Source organism: Saccharomyces kudriavzevii (assembly GCF_947243775.1).
Source record: "Saccharomyces kudriavzevii IFO 1802 strain IFO1802 genome assembly, chromosome: 4".
NCBI lineage: Eukaryota > Fungi > Ascomycota > Saccharomycetes > Saccharomycetales > Saccharomycetaceae > Saccharomyces > Saccharomyces kudriavzevii.
The window spans coordinates 539,209-558,096 of NC_079275.1; the positions used below are offsets into that span (position 1 = coordinate 539,209).

Below are 18,888 nucleotides of genomic sequence, written 5' to 3' on the forward strand. Positions count from 1 at the left end.
TCTATCACCCGCATATCGTGGCAAGTATAATAACAATTTTGTTTCAGTTAGTCAAACCAAACGAAACCAAATCGAAACACCACACAACACTTATATAAAAATGCCTGCCCCTCAAGATCCAAGTAATCTTCCAATTAGACAACAAATGGAAGCTCTTATCCGCCGTAAGCAAGCGGAGATCACGCAAGGCCTGGAATCCATCGATACTGTTAAATTTCATGCTGATACGTGGACCCGAGGTAACGATGGTGGTGGTGGTACTTCCATGGTCATTCAAAACGGTACAACTTTCGAAAAGGGTGGTGTCAATGTCTCCGTTGTTTATGGGCAATTGAGCCCAGCGGCTGTCTCGGCCATGAAGGCAGACCACAAGAACTTGAGTTTGCCAGAAGACCCAAAGACTGGTTTGCCAGTTACTGACGGTGTCAAGTTCTTTGCTTGTGGTTTGAGTATGGTTATCCACCCCGTCAACCCACACGCTCCAACCACACACTTGAACTATCGTTACTTTGAAACTTGGAACCAAGATGGAACCCCACAAACTTGGTGGTTCGGTGGCGGTGCTGATTTGACACCTTCTTACTTGTACGAGGAAGACGGTGAACTTTTCCACCAGTTGCACAAGGATGCGTTGGATAAGCATGATTCCGCTTTATATCCTCGTTTCAAGAAATGGTGTGATGAGTACTTCTACATCACTCATCGTAAGGAAACTCGTGGTATTGGTGGTATCTTCTTTGACGATTATGATGAGCGTGATCCACAAGAAATATTGAAGATGGTTGAAGACTGTTTCGATGCTTTCTTACCATCTTACGTGACTATTGTCAAGAGAAGAAAGGACCTGCCATACACAAAGGAAGAACAACAATGGCAGGCCATTAGACGCGGTAGATACGTTGAATTCAACTTGATCTACGATAGGGGTACCCAGTTTGGTCTGAGAACTCCAGGCTCTAGAGTTGAATCCATTTTGATGAGTTTGCCTGAACATGCCTCCTGGTTATACAACCATCACCCTGCTCCTGGTTCCAGAGAAGCTAAATTATTGGAGGTTACTACTAAACCAAAGGAGTGGGTTAAATAATTTGAGTTTTTTCCAGCAAAACGATTTATGATCTCAATGACGATGATGATTTGATTATCTAAACAACTTATTTATACATTTTTCTTATTTATTATATTTCCTTTACGTAATTCTTAAAATTCAATTGATACAAAATCTTTATTCTTATATATATATTTAAATCAATATATTTCATTTACTCTACATACGCCAGTAAGAGAGTTCTATCTATCCATGCCTTCTTTCCGTGTTGAAAATGTGCAGTTTATATTTTACATGTGTGTTCGGACTTTTCGTGCAAATTTGAAGGTATTATCATTTGTTTTCTGTTCCTGAAAAGTCCATCTTGTATTGGCAAAGATTTTATCAGTTTTCTTTCCATCTATTACCACAGTTTACGCATTTATAAAACGTGGTCATCGGCTCATCTGCAGATCTGATTTGCAACTGAAAGAAATAAGCACTTTCACCACCACAAGTATCGTAATTGGGGCATTGGGTTTTGGTTTGATCCACATTGTCCCAACCGCCACCAAGAACATCATCAACTTCCTTTCTTGGTAGCTTCTTTCTATCGTATATCTCTATGCCTTCTATAGGAAACTCATAGGGGCATGAACGGCATTCTAATGTATATACACCACTATCTCCACTCGTTATTAGCAACAAATTGTTACACGAAGGGCAGAACGAAAGCATCTTGAGTTTTTTCTTTTGTGTACTTTTCCTAAGAAATGCGAACTCTTGGGTTTATATGGTCATATAATGTGTTTGTTTTCCAAAGAATCACCTTCACGTTATGCTTTTGGAGATTTTTTTTCCTTATTGATTTTACTTGATCAAGAATCAAGTACTTATGCCCACCGTCCTTGGTAAATAATATAATGGAAACGTAAAAATTTCACCTACCGTTTTTTTTTTTTGTGCCCGCCTACACTATTTTTTTTTTTTAGTACTACTAGGCATCGAGGAAACCTAAAAGAGATGGCGTTTTAAGATAATTCCGTCTAGTGAACGTTAAGGCATATCTATCCAAATATATGAGGAAAATTATTTGAAGACGTTTCGGTTAGCCAACAGATGCATGCTTGTATTGCTCCCTTTTATTCATGAATATAATATACAGTATAAAATGCTATTTATGATGATTTAACACCAAAAGTTATACATTCTGAAGAATATCGAGGAGTTTCTTAGTTTCTCTTTGTTTTCTTCATCCTCTTGCCTCATTATTTCAGGATCGTAAACCCTTCTGTGGAAGTCCAAGTCAATTTTATCCAATGGGTTTAAAAGGGTGAAATCCTTGTTGTAAAGCATGTATCCTAAATACATAAAAATCCATAGGGGTGCAGCCAAGTAACCTTCGAAGAAGGCTTGAACGTCACACTTGCCGCCATTGCCTATTGGCGACAGTGCTACCCAGAACTGTGCCATGAATACAAGAATATTGAAGAAAACCCCGTAGTACGAACCCCATATACCGGTGTTGGCTTTATACCCAAGTTCACCAAGTGATCTTCCTTGAACTTTCATAGCTTTCCTGAATCGGATGTGAGAAAGCATGATTCCTGACCATGTAAAGATTTCACTCAAACCTGCGATAGCAGCTAACCATGTAAACGCTTGCTCTTCTTGTGGGGAGCAAGCAACGAAGCCGACGACACCCACAAGAGCGCATACTGCTAAGGCACGTAATGGCCTCCCTTCTCTATCGATATAGTTCAAAAATCTTGGAGCATAACCCTGTTGAGCCAAAGAACACATCAATCTTGGTGCAGCATAGAGGGCTGAGTTTGCTACGGAGATGACAGATATTAAAATGACAGCGTTTATGATATGAGGAATGACTCTGACTTTGTGAATAGAGGCTGCCAATACATATGGTGAAGCATGTGTTGCCGCACTTCCAGAACCCATCAATTGGTCGTTATTGTGAGGAACATTGAAACCGATTAGAATCATGGTCAACAAATAAATGATCAGGATACGATACACGCTTCTCTTGGCGGCCAGGGGAGTGGATTTTCTAGCATTAGATTGTTCATTGATGGAAAGAACAAACAATTCAATACCACCGAAGGAAAAATACGCGGTTACAAGAATAAAACAAATACCTTTGAAACGAGTGGCATTGCTGCCGTCTGCAAATGAACCAGGATCGCGCCAATATTTACCGCCAATGTAACCGTCCACACCAGCACCACCACAATTAATAACGACTGATAAGATTATGAATCCCGCAACCATTAAAATTTTACAGGAATTGAAGATGAATTCCGTCTCACCGTACGCCTTAACACCAAAAAAGTGGATGAACAATAAAAAGACATAAAAGATGACAATAAACACATCTGCATTGATTGAATCATTCCAATACTTGATGGTCATGGAGGAAGTAATCAATTCCAACGGTAGAACAGTAAGCCATTGGATACAAAATAACCAAGTGGTAGCGAAACCAAATGATTTTGAAATGAATATCGAATTGTACGCATTGAAGTTACCTGGGAGTGTCGCATAAGCGACACCCATTTCACCGGCCGCTTGGACCATGAAATACGTGATGAAGGAGACCAGAACATAGCCAATGACTAAAGACCCTGGGCCAGCAAGTTTCAAACCCTTGGCGTTGGCAACCAACAGACCTGTTCCTATACCCGTACCTAGAGACATCATAACGACATGTCTCGATTTCATTGACTTCTTCAAATGATTGTTCGATTTCATCGGCCTGGTACCATCCTCCAAGTCGTTATTCTCTTCTAGACACTGGCTCTCAGCTCTTCTAAACGAATCGACAAATCTGTGGACCAACCCATTTCGGGATTCCTCAGAGTGCTCTTTAACTTCTGGAGATAACGACGCTGTGGTTGATGTATTGAAGTTGTTATATAAAGGCGAGTCTGTTACTTCGAACTCGGTATTCTTTTCCATTTTGGAAGACATTACTATAGGTTCTGACATTGTTTCAAGGAAAATGAAGTACGTGTAAAATAGTATCTAGTTCTGCGAATCCATTAACAAGAATCGCGTTGGTTACAGTGTAATTTTCAGAGCCTGATTTTTCCGATTGCCACATATAACCAATAAAAATCTATACACTCCATTTACTAAATGAATCTGACTGCTAATATACTGAAGATTTCACATAAAGACAAGATCAACAGAGGAGCCGGGAAAGGGCAATTATGAATTAAAAAAAACTGTGTAAAGCTGGGGATGTAGCTGGTGTACTCGCAGTTGAAAAATGGTCGCATATACTAGTGTGTCATGCTTTCCTCTACGTAAAACGAGCCTTGGATGGAGTTTCGATGATCGTTGCTTTAGAAGATGGCAAGGAACCGTACTTTGCGGAGCCGCATACGCGGCTACAAAAAGGTGTCCTCTTTGTTCAGCGGGATGTGTCGGCCGAGAAAAAAAGCACGCATCCGGTAAGAAAAGTTGTGCCAGTGAGCCCAATGCAAGAAAAAAGCAGCGCAGCACGGAAAGGAAAATAAGACTAAACGGCAACGTTCGATCGAGTAATGCTAGGCCCGCTTCGAGAGCTGGTAGGGGACGGCATGTTTGATTTGTTCCAGCAAGTGCTCTGCTTCGTCCGGGTTTGTAAAATTATCTCTTTCAGTTTCTCGTTACTTAATCCCGTGCTAGGCTATGGAATTGGAGTCGCCTGATCTCATTGCAGTGCAGCCATGCATGTTCAAAACGCTTATAGGAAAGCTGCCCTTCGTAAAACAGCTTGCTCGATTAGTTACACGCATGGTGATGAAGGTGGCACTGCGTGAGACTGCGTGGAAAGTATAAATATACTGTAGTACATATATGTGGGTGATTGATTGAGAGCTCTTCGAGCATTAGCAAATTTTTTCGGGGCCCAATGTACCTTCCCTTGTCAACACTTAGCTTACACTTGGCTGAGCTCTGTCATTCTTTCTAAGTATTGCCCGTTTTCCTTGGCGCTACCATACACTTCCTCTGTTTTACTTCTCGCTTCTACATGATTCGGGGTTTTTTGGCAGCAGGAAAAAAGGCCAAAAAATTGAAGAAATAGTTTCAGTTTTGTCAACGAGGTGTTCTGCCTTTCGTATGTTTATTGCTCGAAGCAGTAATGTTCCAAACGAAAGAAGGTACTATCCAATTCACAAGGCTTTTTTTAGAGCTGTGCCAATTGAGCTTGCTACCAATCTAGAAAAAATCAAAAGATACCATCAACACTATGAGCCACTTTCCTGCTACAAAAAATGATCTGATATTGAGGGCTGCAAAGGGGGAAAAAGTCGAAAGACCTCCATGCTGGATCATGCGCCAGGCTGGTCGTTACTTGCCGGAATATCATGAAGTGAAAAACAACCGTGATTTCTTCCAGACTTGCAGGGATGCGGAAATCGCTTCCGAGATTACTATCCAGCCCGTGAGACGTTACAGGGGCCTTATTGATGCTGCCATTATTTTCAGTGATATCTTGGTTATTCCTCAAGCCATGGGCATGAAGGTCGAAATGCTCGAAGGTAAAGGCCCACATTTCCCAGAACCTTTAAGAACTCCGGAAGACCTGCAGATTGTGCTGGATTACAAGGTCGATGTTTTGAAAGAGCTAGATTGGGCTTTCAAGGCAATAACTATGACAAGAATCAAGTTGGACGGCGAAGTTCCCTTATTTGGGTTTTGTGGGGGGCCCTGGACTTTATTGGTTTACATGACTGAAGGTGGCGGGTCCCGTCTTTTCAGATTTGCCAAACAATGGATCAACATGTATCCAGAACTCTCTCATGAATTATTGCAGAAAATCACTGATGTAGCCGTGGAGTTCCTAAGCCAACAAGTGGTGGCAGGTGCGCAGATATTGCAAGTTTTTGAGAGTTGGGGTGGCGAACTTTCATCTGTGGATTTTGATGAATTTTCCCTACCATATTTGAGGCAAATTGCTGGAAAAGTACCAAAAAGGTTGCAGGAACTGGGTATCAAGGAACAGATTCCTATGATCGTTTTTGCCAAAGGCTCATGGTACGCCCTAGACAAATTATGCAAATCCGATTTTGATGTTGTCTCGTTGGATTGGAGCTGGGACCCAAAAGAAGCCGTTACGATTAACAAGGATCGCGTTACCTTGCAAGGTAACTTGGACCCTGGCGTCATGTATGGTTCTAAGGAAATTATAACGAAGAAAGTGAAGCAAATGATTGAAGGTTTTGGCGGTGGAAAGTCTCGCTACATCGTTAATTTTGGTCACGGTACCCATCCTTTTATGGATCCAGATGTTATCAAGTTTTTCTTGGAAGAATGCCACAGAATTGGTTCTTTGTAGTGAAAGAAATATTTTTGTCTCGTGCTATAGATAATCATATATATTTATATGTAAATAAAAAAATTTTTAAGCCTCAAAAGTAGGCGTTGTGCCTTTCTTGATGATCTGCACTTTCGCAATACTCCCTCTAGGCACTTTCTGCAAGTATCTTGAAATGGATATAGTGGCGGGATCCTGAAGGAAAAATTAAAGATGAAAAATAATGAAAAAAAGAAAAAAAGAAAGTATGAACACCACTCGTACCCCAAGAAAAACAACTAGCACAGGAATTGCCTGGCTGATCAGCAAAGTTCATAATAGTGTCATTTACAGGAATGAATACAATGTCTGGCGTACCAAAGAAAAGTGATCTTTACATTTTTGATTTGTCAGAGCAACTTGTGGAGTCATTAGCTTTGATGAGCTTTGATTCTACATTGCGGGAAATTGAAGCAGATAATAGCTCTCATACTGCTGGGGAGGAAAAAAGTGAAAGCGTACAATTACGAAGGCAAAGAGGTCCATCGAATTCTATGCGTTGTACAATTTGTCAAGTTGAATTTGCATCCAGAGATGTGCAAAAGGCCCATTATCAGACAGATTATCACTTGATGAACGTCAAAAGGACTCTAAGAGGACTACATATCTTATCTTTTGGTGAATTTAATGAGTTAATTTCCAAGGAGAGTGACAAAAAAACCAGAGATGAAAATTCTGACACCGAACTAATGTCGAGTGGTCAAGAGGATGAAAGTGACGAAGCCAGTGATCAGGATTCAGACCCAAAAGTTGATAACTATATGGAAAGCATAATCGAGAACGATTTAAAGAGATTACGATTTCAAGAAGATGAGCCCAATGTTCCCAGTCATATTAATACTCAATCCCCTTATATTTATTTCAAATCAAGTCTCCTTCCAAGAGATGAGGTTCTGGGAATTTATAAGTCTGTGTTCAACAAAACGTCTCTTTCCAAACCTTATGAAGCTCTGACTTTTTGGAATTCACAAGAAAGCCCTTTGATGGCGATATCAGCCTTATTTATGGTAGGAGGTGGGCATTTCGCAGGAGCAATTGTTTCTCATCAAAGGCTCGATATCAAAGGCAATGCTCACAAGAAGAATGAGAGTCTGATTGAGCAAGCAGTTAATTTCCTGGAGCATAAGACGTTTCATAGATATACCACCAGAAGGAAGCAAGGTGGTTCTCAATCAGCAATGGACAATGCAAAGGGCAAAGCCAACTCCGCTGGTTCTGCACTTCGTAGATATAATGAAAGCGCGTTAAAAACAGATATACAAGGTGTTTTGAAAGACTGGGCTCCTTATTTGTCAAAATGTGAGAATATTTTCATTCGGGCTCGTAACGTCAGTGATAGAAAGGTTTTTACTGATAGTACTATCTTGGATAAAAATGATGAAAGGATAAAGAGTTTCCCTTTTACTACAAGCAGACCCACGGTATCAGAGTTGAAGAAAGCATGGTGTGAACTTTGTTATCTAAAAGTTTTACCTAGGCCTGAACCATTAGTAATAAAGCAAACGGCACAATGGACTGAAAATTCTAATAAAAAAGAGACACCTAAAGAAAAACAAGAACTTTCACCGGAAGAAATTCGAACAGAAGAGGTGGTTTCTTTAGTGAAGAAGGGAAGAGCACCTCTATTGATAGCCTTCTTAAAAAAGAATAAACTTGACGGGAACTTCCAGTTGAAGCCTGAAAATAAATACTCCTTAACTCCAACAATTTTGCATTACGCATCACAACAGGGGTTGAAACAAATGGTGCTAATTTTGCTTTCAAATATTAAGTGCGATCCTACAATTAAGAATAGATTGGGAAGGACCGCTTGGGATTTGACTAGAGATGACGACGTAAGACACGCTTTTCAGATTGCAAGACACAATTTAGGTGAGTCCTTCACTAATTGGAATGAATCGCATATCGAAGAGCCTCTAAGTAGAGAACAAGTTGGTGAACTCAATGAGAAGAAGCATGCCACGGAGAGTGAGAAAACAGAAAAACTGGTTAAAATGGAACTAGAAGCAGCTAAGGAAAGACAGAGATCTGCTAAGGATGCTGAAAGAGGTCCAGGAAAAAAGCTAACGAATATACCTTCAGCTAGACAACAAAACCTGAACTCTTTGACAGATGAACAAAGACGCAGATTGATGAGAGAACAACGGGCTAGAGCCGCAGAGGAAAGAATGAAAAGAAGTTCGGAAAAATAAGTCAACATTCATTTTTTCGAGCATTTCTTTATTCATGCACAGTAGCAATATTAGCATTTAAGTATTTCTAAAGTGAAACCCCCCCAAATCCCAATTTTTCACGGACGGTAATCTTGGTAACTTTGGAAGCTCAAGTTAGACATACAATGGAAAAACATAAAATTTCATTCCACGAAAAGTTTGATCAGAAATAGAAAAAACATCCTAAAAAAGCCTTCCGTAGTCATCAATTTATTTTACATAAAACTAGATATAAAGAAAAGAAGATAATATTTTTATAGTGATTATATTAAACTTAGTTTCTGGAGTTGATGATGTCAACAAATTCTGGCTTCAAAGAAGCACCACCGACCAAGAAACCATCGACATCAGCCTTGGTCTTGAAGGTAACAGCGTTGCTACCGTTAGCGGAACCACCGTATAAGATTCTCAATTCGCTGGCAGTCTTGTCACCCAACTTGGAGGCCAAGAACTTTCTGATGGAAGCGTGAATGTCTTGAGCATCTTCTGGAGTAGCAGCCAAACCGCTACCAATAGCCCAGACTGGTTCGTAAGCAACAACGACGTTAGTCCAGTCCTTAACTTCTTCCAAGACGGCGTTTAATTGTCTTTCGACAACGTCCAAAGTCTTACCGGCCTTCTTTTCTTCCAAAGTTTCACCAATACACAAGATGACACCGACACCTTGACCCAAAGCGAACTTGGTCTTCTCAGCGACGAACTTGTCATCTTCGTGGAAGTAAGATCTTCTTTCAGAGTGACCTAAGACAACCCATTTGGCACCGACATCCTTGATTTCGTCAACGGAGTTTTCACCAGTGAAAGCACCAGAAGCCTTCAAGTAGGCGTTTTGAGCACCGACGGTGACTTGTGGCTTCTTAACCAAGGAGACAGAGTAGTCCAAGTAGATAGCTGGAGGACAGATAACAACTTCGACGTTTTCTGGGATAGAAGCAGTGTTCAATCTTTCAACAATTTCCTTAATGGATTGTTTGGTACCGTTCAATTTGAAGTTACCACCGACGAAGAAAGTTCTAGCCATTTTTAATGTATGTATGTATATGAGATTTTTGTAGCTGTAGATTTCAAGAAAAGATAAAAGCAGAGAAGATATTAAAAAGAAGAAATCCATAAAATGAGAAAGGTAATATATATACCCAAGAAAAATAATAAATTTATCATAATCATCAACCTGTTAAATTATGCTGCCCTTTATATTCTCTGCTACAGCAGCCGAACCAAAAGCATAGACTCCTTTGCATTTGGTTACGTAGCAAACCACCTGTCAGTTTCATCCGAGGTGGCATCCGAGAGAATTGTGTGATTGCTTTAATTGATGTCAGAGAATCTCACATGCCACTGAAGAAAACACTGGATGCCGAAAGAGAGGTGTCCCGGTGTTGTAACATTAGAGGAAGCCAAAAAGGCAAGAGCGGGTAATACAGACACCCTACTGGATCGCCAGGCAACATTTTGAAAGACTAAGTAGGATGATGCTGCAGAATGATTTTAGTGCTTTGAACTTCTAACAAATGTAAATCCTCATACGCAACTCCCACGTATTACTATGACTGATATGACCCAAAACCAATGGCATATCCTCGTAAATAAATAAAATATTTAGAACAGTTAAATCTATGTAGTCAAGTCTCCCTCGCAGTCAGTCCATTTGGGTAACACCGTCCTCAAGACATATCTATTAATGGATTCGTCCAGTTCCATTACCATTACGCTCCCATTGGGAACATTAGTGAACGATTCAAATTCCTCGTACGTCCATCTAAACCATTTCATTAAAAAAACTCTAGAATAAATACCATGTGTGACAAGAACAACAACATCTCTGGGTCTTCTCTCTTGTCTGTCATGAAAGTGCCTAAACAAGGTTTCTTGGAAACTGGCTACTCTGTCATATACATCTGCTGCACTTTCCCCGTGAGGAAACCTGAAAAAGAAATGACCGTAAGTGGATCTCTTCTTCATGACATCCTGCATGCTATTGATTTTTTGGAAATTACCAAAATCTTGTTCCCTTATCCTCGGCTCATCCTTGACTCTATATTGTAGGTAACATTTATCTGGCTTCCCTTCACAAATATTATCTTCATTATTTTCATAAACCCCGCCAGTGTTATTAATACCTCTGGGCCAAAATGCATGCTTCTGTTTACCACAGGGATCATACCTCATATCTTCACAAATACGCACACCGCTATTTAGTTCATTATATTCATCGATGACATCTAAGACACCCTTCAAAGTTTCCCTCGCCCTTCTATAAGGCGATGTGTAGAAAACCACGTTTGTATCCTTCTCTTTACTTAGCCTGGTATAATCTTTTAAAGGTAAGGTTCTCCTGCTACTTTCATCTTTTATATATTTGTTAGCCAAGTCTTCCACTAAATTGTGGTCATCCACATTCAAAACACGTAGTAAGTCAATACCAGCCTGCCTGGCTTGAATCTGACCGGTTTTAGTCAAAGAAATTAGGTGGTTGGGAATGTAACCGTTCACCTCCTTATTCTTATTCGATTCACTTTCCCCGTGCCTTATTAATACAATCAGTCTAGGCCTAGCATTTCTAAAAGAGCCTCCACCGCTGGCAACATCTTCACTGACATGAACATCCTCCTCACACATTTCTTGCACTAATATTTTTTAGTTGCTCAAACAGAATGCTGTAGTAAATTTCTCACAGGATAAACTATAAATACTAGTTGCAATTAATGAGGTTGAGAAGCTGCCTGGTTTTTTTTTTTTCATGTCTCGGCCTATGTAAGCTATCGGATTGAAACTGAACGTAAGTATTAAACCGCGCTGAGTCTTCAACCACATGTCACGATCAGAATTATGATATGAGGGGTGTTTAATTTAGGTAATAATATATATGTGTATATATATGCAACTAATAATATGTAGATGAGGTGAATGAGAAGGAAATCAATAGTAATAAAGTGATGAACTAGCTCTTGCATTGGTAGCTTCTTTGTTTGTATCAGCGATAAAAGCAGGGCTAATGAATATTTATATTGTCTAACCACTGGAAGTTATTGTGTCCTCTGTATATTCCCCTATATTTGAAATCTGAGATTTTCAATTAATGAGTCAATAGCCTCAAAATTCAAATTATTTTCAGCAAAAGACAAATGTTTCTCGGAAACAATATGTTGTTCTAAGGATTCGTATTTTACACGACAGTTCTCACAGTATCCAGAATTTTTTATTGGTTCTTTTTGAGCTGGCTGTGTTGCTTGTGCATTTGGATGTAATGTGGTAATTGTAGAAGTTGTAGTTTTCTTCGATGCTGTTATATGGTCGGTAGTTATCTTGATGTCATTATTAAATTTTAGGCCCGTGGATGCAGACTTTGTACCGGTCTTTGGAAGATCCTGTACTTTGTTAGTGGTTTCCATATGTATGGAATTATCTTTGTTCATCACCTTCGAGCAGATTTCATCTTTTTGCAAAAGATTAACACTTGGCCTTTTCTTGCTTTCTATTGCCGTTTCTACGGCCGTAGTCGCAGTAATAGTATGGCTTTTGTAGCTGCCGTTCGTTTGCTTTATCCCCAACTTTCTATCAACCATAAGTCTACTCAAAGACTTCATATTTTTACTCATAACACTTGCCCTTGTTGGACCCAAACCATTGCCAAAGGAGGTCGCTACATCATTGGATTGATGGGCACCGCTCGCTTTGATTTCAAAAGCTTGACGTGATTTTGTCTTCAAAGTACATAAATCGTCCGGTACTTCTTCGGTTTCTTGTCTTGTGAAAGTGGCTAATATTGGATGATTTAGTTTCGATGTAACAAGTGATTCTTTCTGCTGCGGATAATTTTTACATTCTTCAGTGACAAATGGTTTATTTTCTGCCTTCTCTCCTGGTAAATGTTTCCTGTTTTCAATCTCTTTTGAGGATATACTATTGTTATGATCGGCTTGATTATCATCTTCACCATGGGACTTTTGAATAGCATCATCCGGCTTTTTTAATTCGTCCTTGTCGAAAGTTTTTGCCTTTTCTTGCATCCATTTTTTGAAGCTTTTGGTGGAATCGTTACATGTATGTGGAATAAATATTAGGCTTTTCGTTTGATCATTAACTGATGACGTATTCATAAGGGTATCAGCATGATATTGGAACAAGGCACGAAGTTGTAATGCATATTTTTTGTTTGCCTTATCTCTCGAATATCTCTTCACTACGCGCTTATAAGAAGTCTCATCATAGTTTCTATCGCCTATAAAAGGACATCTACCAAATGAACCCAATTTCAAAATTGGGTAAGGTAATTCGTCCAAGTTTGTCAACTCTTGAGATTTCCATTCTAACGTTATTATGGGGGCCCAGGTTTGCCACAGGTCATAAAGATATACATGCGGATATTTGAAATAGTGAATGTCATCTCTCTTGGTTCTGGGATCCCTATCCGACGGCCCATACAACTTTTCATTGTGTAAAAGATTGGACAACGTGGGCGTAGCCAGAGACGCAGATTTAGTCTTACTTAAGTGATCCAAATCCACATCGAGATTTTTCAGAAATCTTGCAGCTTTCTCGTAGCTCCAAACTTTCATGTAATTTTTCTTAGCCCTGGATAAAATGTCAGTATCCTTTAGCAAATATATATTCTCAATGGATCTTCTTGTAATGACTATTGTAACGGTGGTGTCGAAAAACTGGGTTATTTGTGCGCCCAAAGTAAGAAAACCTCTTTTCAATAGATCTCTACGCTTTTCCATCTTGGACTTGTTATATGCGTTCATCTCTACGTCATCCGTAATATCGAAGTAGATGCGAGAGTCTCTTTTCATGATCTTTTTCCAGTTTGTTTGCCATTCCAGCAATTCCTTAGGTGTAACCCTTGGCTCGACGTTTTTCAAACCAGTCCCCTTGCTCACTTGAACAGCACCTTCAATAGATCTCGCTCTTTCTAGTTTAGCCCTTTTCTTTTCGTGCAACTGTTGTTGTTGTTGGAGCTCGAGGCGCTCAAGGGATCTTTTCTTCGGAAAAGACTCACTGGTGTTATTATTGTTGCCGTTATTATCGTTAGAGAATGCGTTTAAATGGGTCGTCGCCGTAGCTGATACAGCAATCCCATTATTATGTTTTAAATTGGTGTCTGTTTCCTTCAATGGAGACCTTATGATCATTTTTGTTGGAGATACCATTTTTCTCTTTTTCTCGTTCTAAATATGAACCAAAGGTTGAAATGTCGAAACACCGTTCAAATTTGAACTTTCTATTATGAAGATAATAACCAACAAGCAAACACAGATTCTAAATGAGCTACACTTGGTTGAATTTAGACTGTAATATGATTTTTATTTCCCCCTACCTTGGGCTGAGGCCATTATTATTATTTCTTTATTTTTTTCGTTTTCGCAAAGATCGATTGAAACGCGTTTGCAAAAAAAAAGTACGTATTACTTTATTGCGGGTAAAATTCCCAAAAGAAAAATTAGGCGTTGGCGAAGAACCGATAAGAAAATAAAGGCAATAAGGTAATAAAGAATTAGATGCAAAGAGATATATATATATATATATATGAGTAAAAGTATATTCAAAAAAGCAATAACTTAGAAACTATCAAAGGGATGAATATGCTTTTTTTCCTTCTTCTGAAAACTTTCTTAATATACACATTTATGATCTGTAAGGTAATGTAAAGTAATGTAATATTATACACTCTTTTTATTCAGTTCTTTCCCTCCTTCTCTCTTGCATCTGACGCGAGAGGCAATATGTGATGACAGATTACTCCTTCTTTTTTTTTCTTCGACGTTTAGTTACTTCTTTCCCTGATATTTTGGGTTCATTACGGGATAAAATACCCCGAGCGCTTGGCGGAAGACGTGTTATGTATGTATAGAGGTGATTGATGACTTGTAAGCTTTTGAGTTTGAATATGTTTTATTGAATTTCTTCTTTTAACTTCTTTCTTATTTTATATTTTCTTGGAAACTCTTTCTACATCTTCCACGTCTTCGCTTTCATCTTCAGCTTTGTGGGGTTGTTTCCTATCCATAACGCTGTCGTTATCCATACTATCTTCGTCATCATCGTCATCATCTTCGAACTCGATTCTTCCATCATCATCATCGTTGTCGTTGTAGTTATAAACGTCATCATCATCAAATGGGATATCATTGTTTCCTGCATCGTCGTCATAGTCGTCGTCTTGCAAAATAGCGGACCCATTCTCATCGTCATCCAAATCGCTATCGTACCAGAAATTATCTGCCATATCTTTATTAGACTCTGGCTCATCTAATTTACTTTGGGAAATGTACGCTGACTCAGAAGTGGGCATTATAAAACCTTTAGGGATATCCTGTTTCGATCTCTCCACCTCCATCTTGACTCTTTGCTTGTACTGTTCAGGATTCTTTCTATAATCGACAGCGGCATCTACGTTCGCTGGCGAGTTAATATTAGGGTCCTCCAACAAAGATACTATGGAGATCAAAACACTTTCCACGGTCTGAACGGGTGACCACGTTTCAGCATCAGGTTCGTCGGTCATAGGATCCCCACTTTGATGTAAGATGGAGATACAAAGCCTACCGTCCCTGTAGACGTTCGGATGATAAATAGCTGGGGTGAAACGAAACTGCGGTGGAGAAAAGGGGAAGTCTTCTGGAAACCTCATTTGAGCCTTGAAAAATCCGCCGTGGTAAATGGAATCCTCATTTAGTACCATGACACCTATATTCCAAGTGAATATGTTTGAATCGTCTTCTAGCTCTATATGGAAAGATGGAATAGCCTTCTTGGGGTCGGTGAGCTCTCTGTATTGTCGTAACAGTAAGCTAGAAGCGGTACTTTTGCGGCTACTCATATTACGAAGCGTTGTTCTTTCTTCCTGTTTGCTGTACTAATGAATATCACTCGCTATGGGCCCTAAAACAATAAAAGGATAGAGGTATCAGCGGCAAAGTATGAAGAGGTATTATTTGGCAGGAATAATAGACTTGAATTTCTATTCGTATTAATGGTAAGCTTTTCTTGTTCTTCTTAACTTTAACTTTCTGTTCTTACTTCTTTACAGATTCAAGAGGAAACCAAGAAAAAAATCAAAGAAAAAGAACCGAATTTTTCCCAGAATGAACGTGTAAGGAAAAAAAAGAGGAGATAGAAAATCCGAAGAACCCCAAGGGACGGACAAGTACAAGGAGATACGTGGTTAGCTCCTATAAAGCAAGGGTTGAGATAGTAAACATATACATACCATTACTAAGAGAGCTGCCTAAAGCATAGCGACGATGGCGTAACATGCAGTATATTCTGCTCAACTATATGCAGCATATATGCTAGATAATCATGCTATTGCCACATCGCGTTCCTCCTGGAGTGATCGCACTATTAATTGCCCGCATTTCTTTTTTCTTCCGCGGATGGGCCCCATGAATAAAAAGAAAAATAAAAATAAAAATTAAATAAAAAAGGGTAGGCGTGTTTCTACTATCTGGAGGCCGGGTGAGGGACCACGTGATACGCACGTGATAGCTGGGCGGCTATTTTTTGTAGGAATTATTTTTTGAGTCGTTTAAACACCCGCCTGCTTATTTTTTTCTCTTTACGGCAAAGGCTTGGAATTAGGGACCGCATTTCCGTATCCTTGAGGGAAAAAACCACAAAGTTGAGATACATGAAAGGGAAGAGGGCTTTTGTTTGTAATGATGATAGTAGTCTCTAAAAATAGCATTGGCACACTGTCTTGATGCGGACTCCATCAGAGTTTATTACCACAAAGAGTAATGTTCCATGATTTGGCTGGGTTTTCATAGCATGAACTTTAACTAACATCGTTCAACAGCTCAAAACCCCTTACGAACATATACATAAACGTTACGCACATAAACATATAAATATGACACTCATTCATGCTCTTATTCACCTTGCTGTAAGTATGACTTGAACAAGTCTTTTCCATATCACACTGCAGTATATATAAACAAAAGAGAAAAAGAAGGAAAAAAAAAAGCTTAATTCAAACAAATCATGCAGCTACATTCACTTATTGCTTCATCTGCCCTCTTGATATCGTCGGCTCTCGCTGCTACTTCCTCTACTTCCGGTACACTTTCCTCTTCCTGTACCATAAGCTCACATGCTACAGCCACAGCTCAAAGCGATCTGGATAAATATAGCCGCTGTGAGACACTGGTGGGGAACTTAACCATTGGCGGTGGTTTGAAAACTGGTTCTTTGGCTACCGTCAAGGAAATCAAGGGTTCTCTAACTATATTCAATGCTACAAACCTTACTTCATTCGCTGCCGATTCCCTGCAGTCCATCACAGATTCTTTGAATTTACAAAGTTTAACCATCTTGACGTCTGCTTCATTTGGGTCTTTGCAAAGCGTTGACAGTATAAATTTGATTACTCTACCCGCAATTTCAACTTTCACTTCCAACATCAAATCTGCTAACAACATTTACATTTCTGACACTGCGCTGCAATCTGTTGATGGGTTTTCTGTACTGAAAAAAGTTAACGTCTTCAATGTCAATAACAATAAAAGATTAACCTCGATCAAGTCTCCTGTCGAAACAGTCACAGATTCTTTACAGTTTTCCTTTAATGGTAACCAAACTAAGATTACTTTCGATGACTTGGTTTGGGCAAACAACATCAGCTTAACCGACGTTCATTCTGTGTCCTTTGCTAGTTTACGAAAGATCAACTCTTCATTGGGTTTCATCAACAATTCCATCTCTAATTTGAACTTTACTAAGCTGAACACAATCGGTCAAACTTTCAGTATTGTTTCCAATGATTATTTGAAGAACTTATCCTTCTCTAATCTGTCGACCATCGGCGGTGCACTTGTCATCGCTAATAACACGGGTTTACAAAAAATTAGTGGTCTCGACAACTTAACCGCCATCGGCGGTACTTTGCAAGTCGTAGGTAATTTCACTGCCTTGAATCTAGATTCTTTGAAATCTATTAAGGGTGGTGCTGATGTTGAATCCAAATCAAACAATTTCTCCTGTAACGCTTTGAAAGCGTTACAGAAGAAGGGTGGCATCAAAGGTGAGTCTTTTGTTTGCAAGAACGGTGCCACGTCCACATCTGTTAAACTATCGTCCACCTCCAAACACCAATCCAGTCAAACTTCTTCAAGGGCTTCCAAATCATCCTCTAAGGCTGAGGAAAAAAATTTATTTTCTGATGTCAAGGCGGTTTCAGCATCTGGCGCCTCCAGTTCTAGTTCAAAGAGTTCTACAGGTAACGCCGCTATAGTGGCCCCAATTGGTCAAATCACCTCTTTTATTGGTCTTTTGACGGTATTCATCATGTCTCTGATATAATGGAGAGATAAAAGTATTTTTTATTCAATGTTATGTTTTATTTTGAGAACAAGTACTGCCATTTTACGTCACCACGGACCACTAAACACATCTATATAACAATTTTATGTATTCAATTATTCTCGAGAAGAAAATAAAAATAACGACATTCAAACAATCATACACTTCATCCTATCCTTATTTATTCAGCTTTTTGGGCGGCTCCAGTATTTTGTTGTTGTTTCTTCATCGAACCCGCAACAGCATTATAAATCAACAGACCAACTAGCAACATTTTCCAGTTCTTTTGAAACCAAGAGACCTCCTTAACTTCTTCATCCTCCTCGAATTGTGCAGTACTTCCGTCCTTATTCTTATTAGCCTTCTTGTCAGCATAGGTCTTAGTTTTTTTCTTCAATTTAGCAACTGGTGCGCTTGGACCTGCTTCTGGGTACCTCGCCATGCCAACGATAGCGTCATTCTTTTCATTATATGAAAGAGACACTTGGCTTACCTCATTGTTGTCGTCCACATCTACAATCAAATCGTATCTCAATGGCGTCTCCAGCTTCATGTAGCTGAAACATGGCATATCTAGTTTACCCTTTATCTCCGCATTCAAGCAGTGTTGTCCAGAAACTTGTACGTTTTGTACATCAACAGTTGTGACAGTAATGTTCCCATCTGATCCACTGTCGATTTCAAATGACCCCAAGGGAATGATGTCCTTCTTGTCATCTGAATAGCTTAGTTGTAAGATATCAGCACCGAGGACCACACTGGCCAATGAGAAAATACGCAGTAGCCGCATTAGTATACTTATACGAGTGAGAAAACTTTGGTTTTTCTGAAGCAGTATTACCTTATGTTACTGCTAAAAAGTTCTTTTATATATCTGTTATTTTTCTAAATTTGGTTGGGTTTTTAAGTTATCACGTAATTGCTGAAGTTAAAGGGCCCAGCGCACCAGTGCAAAAAATACAACTGTGATTTCAAGCAAAGAACAT

At 39.4% G+C, this 18,888-nt stretch overlaps 11 protein-coding genes across 11 annotated transcripts; 4 read left to right on the top strand and 7 right to left on the bottom strand.

Moving 5' to 3' along the window:
- Window positions 1-100: 100 nt before the first annotated feature.
- On the top strand, window positions 101-1,087 carry HEM13 (coproporphyrinogen oxidase; the record flags this gene model as incomplete). The annotated part of the gene is made up of 1 exon (XM_056232423.1): window positions 101-1,087. One exon carries the CDS (start codon window positions 101-103, stop codon window positions 1,085-1,087), a length of 987 nt encoding a protein of 328 aa, XP_056086704.1.
- A 345-nt stretch (window positions 1,088-1,432) lies between these two features.
- RPC11 (DNA-directed RNA polymerase III core subunit RPC11) lies at window positions 1,433-1,765 on the bottom strand (the record flags this gene model as incomplete). Its single annotated transcript, XM_056232424.1, has 1 exon — window positions 1,433-1,765. One exon carries the CDS (start codon window positions 1,763-1,765, stop codon window positions 1,433-1,435), a length of 333 nt encoding a protein of 110 aa, XP_056086705.1.
- A 450-nt stretch (window positions 1,766-2,215) lies between these two features.
- On the bottom strand, window positions 2,216-4,030 carry BAP3 (amino acid transporter BAP3; the record flags this gene model as incomplete). Its single annotated transcript, XM_056232425.1, has 1 exon — window positions 2,216-4,030. The coding sequence occupies one exon, from the start codon at window positions 4,028-4,030 to the stop codon at window positions 2,216-2,218; it is 1,815 nt and encodes a 604-aa protein (XP_056086706.1).
- A 1,249-nt stretch (window positions 4,031-5,279) lies between these two features.
- HEM12 (uroporphyrinogen decarboxylase HEM12) lies at window positions 5,280-6,368 on the top strand (the record flags this gene model as incomplete). Its single annotated transcript, XM_056232426.1, has 1 exon — window positions 5,280-6,368. One exon carries the CDS (start codon window positions 5,280-5,282, stop codon window positions 6,366-6,368), a length of 1,089 nt encoding a protein of 362 aa, XP_056086707.1.
- Window positions 6,369-6,682: 314 nt separating this feature from the next.
- Window positions 6,683-8,578, top strand: VMS1 (Vms1p; the record flags this gene model as incomplete). The annotated part of the gene is made up of 1 exon (XM_056232427.1): window positions 6,683-8,578. The coding sequence occupies one exon, from the start codon at window positions 6,683-6,685 to the stop codon at window positions 8,576-8,578; it is 1,896 nt and encodes a 631-aa protein (XP_056086708.1).
- Window positions 8,579-8,873: 295 nt separating this feature from the next.
- Window positions 8,874-9,620, bottom strand: TPI1 (triose-phosphate isomerase TPI1; the record flags this gene model as incomplete). The annotated part of the gene is made up of 1 exon (XM_056232430.1): window positions 8,874-9,620. The coding sequence occupies one exon, from the start codon at window positions 9,618-9,620 to the stop codon at window positions 8,874-8,876; it is 747 nt and encodes a 248-aa protein (XP_056086709.1).
- Window positions 9,621-10,213: 593 nt separating this feature from the next.
- Window positions 10,214-11,218, bottom strand: DET1 (acid phosphatase DET1; the record flags this gene model as incomplete). The annotated part of the gene is made up of 1 exon (XM_056232431.1): window positions 10,214-11,218. One exon carries the CDS (start codon window positions 11,216-11,218, stop codon window positions 10,214-10,216), a length of 1,005 nt encoding a protein of 334 aa, XP_056086710.1.
- Window positions 11,219-11,649: 431 nt separating this feature from the next.
- Window positions 11,650-13,752, bottom strand: DBF4 (protein serine/threonine kinase activating protein DBF4; the record flags this gene model as incomplete). Its single annotated transcript, XM_056232432.1, has 1 exon — window positions 11,650-13,752. One exon carries the CDS (start codon window positions 13,750-13,752, stop codon window positions 11,650-11,652), a length of 2,103 nt encoding a protein of 700 aa, XP_056086711.1.
- Window positions 13,753-14,528: 776 nt separating this feature from the next.
- Window positions 14,529-15,422, bottom strand: CDC34 (SCF E2 ubiquitin-protein ligase catalytic subunit CDC34; the record flags this gene model as incomplete). The annotated part of the gene is made up of 1 exon (XM_056232433.1): window positions 14,529-15,422. The coding sequence occupies one exon, from the start codon at window positions 15,420-15,422 to the stop codon at window positions 14,529-14,531; it is 894 nt and encodes a 297-aa protein (XP_056086712.1).
- Window positions 15,423-16,585: 1,163 nt separating this feature from the next.
- PST1 (Pst1p) lies at window positions 16,586-17,902 on the top strand (the record flags this gene model as incomplete). Its single annotated transcript, XM_056232434.1, has 1 exon — window positions 16,586-17,902. One exon carries the CDS (start codon window positions 16,586-16,588, stop codon window positions 17,900-17,902), a length of 1,317 nt encoding a protein of 438 aa, XP_056086713.1.
- A 181-nt stretch (window positions 17,903-18,083) lies between these two features.
- Window positions 18,084-18,692, bottom strand: EMC10 (Emc10p; the record flags this gene model as incomplete). Its single annotated transcript, XM_056232435.1, has 1 exon — window positions 18,084-18,692. One exon carries the CDS (start codon window positions 18,690-18,692, stop codon window positions 18,084-18,086), a length of 609 nt encoding a protein of 202 aa, XP_056086714.1.
- Between the last annotated feature and the right edge of the window lie 196 nt (window positions 18,693-18,888).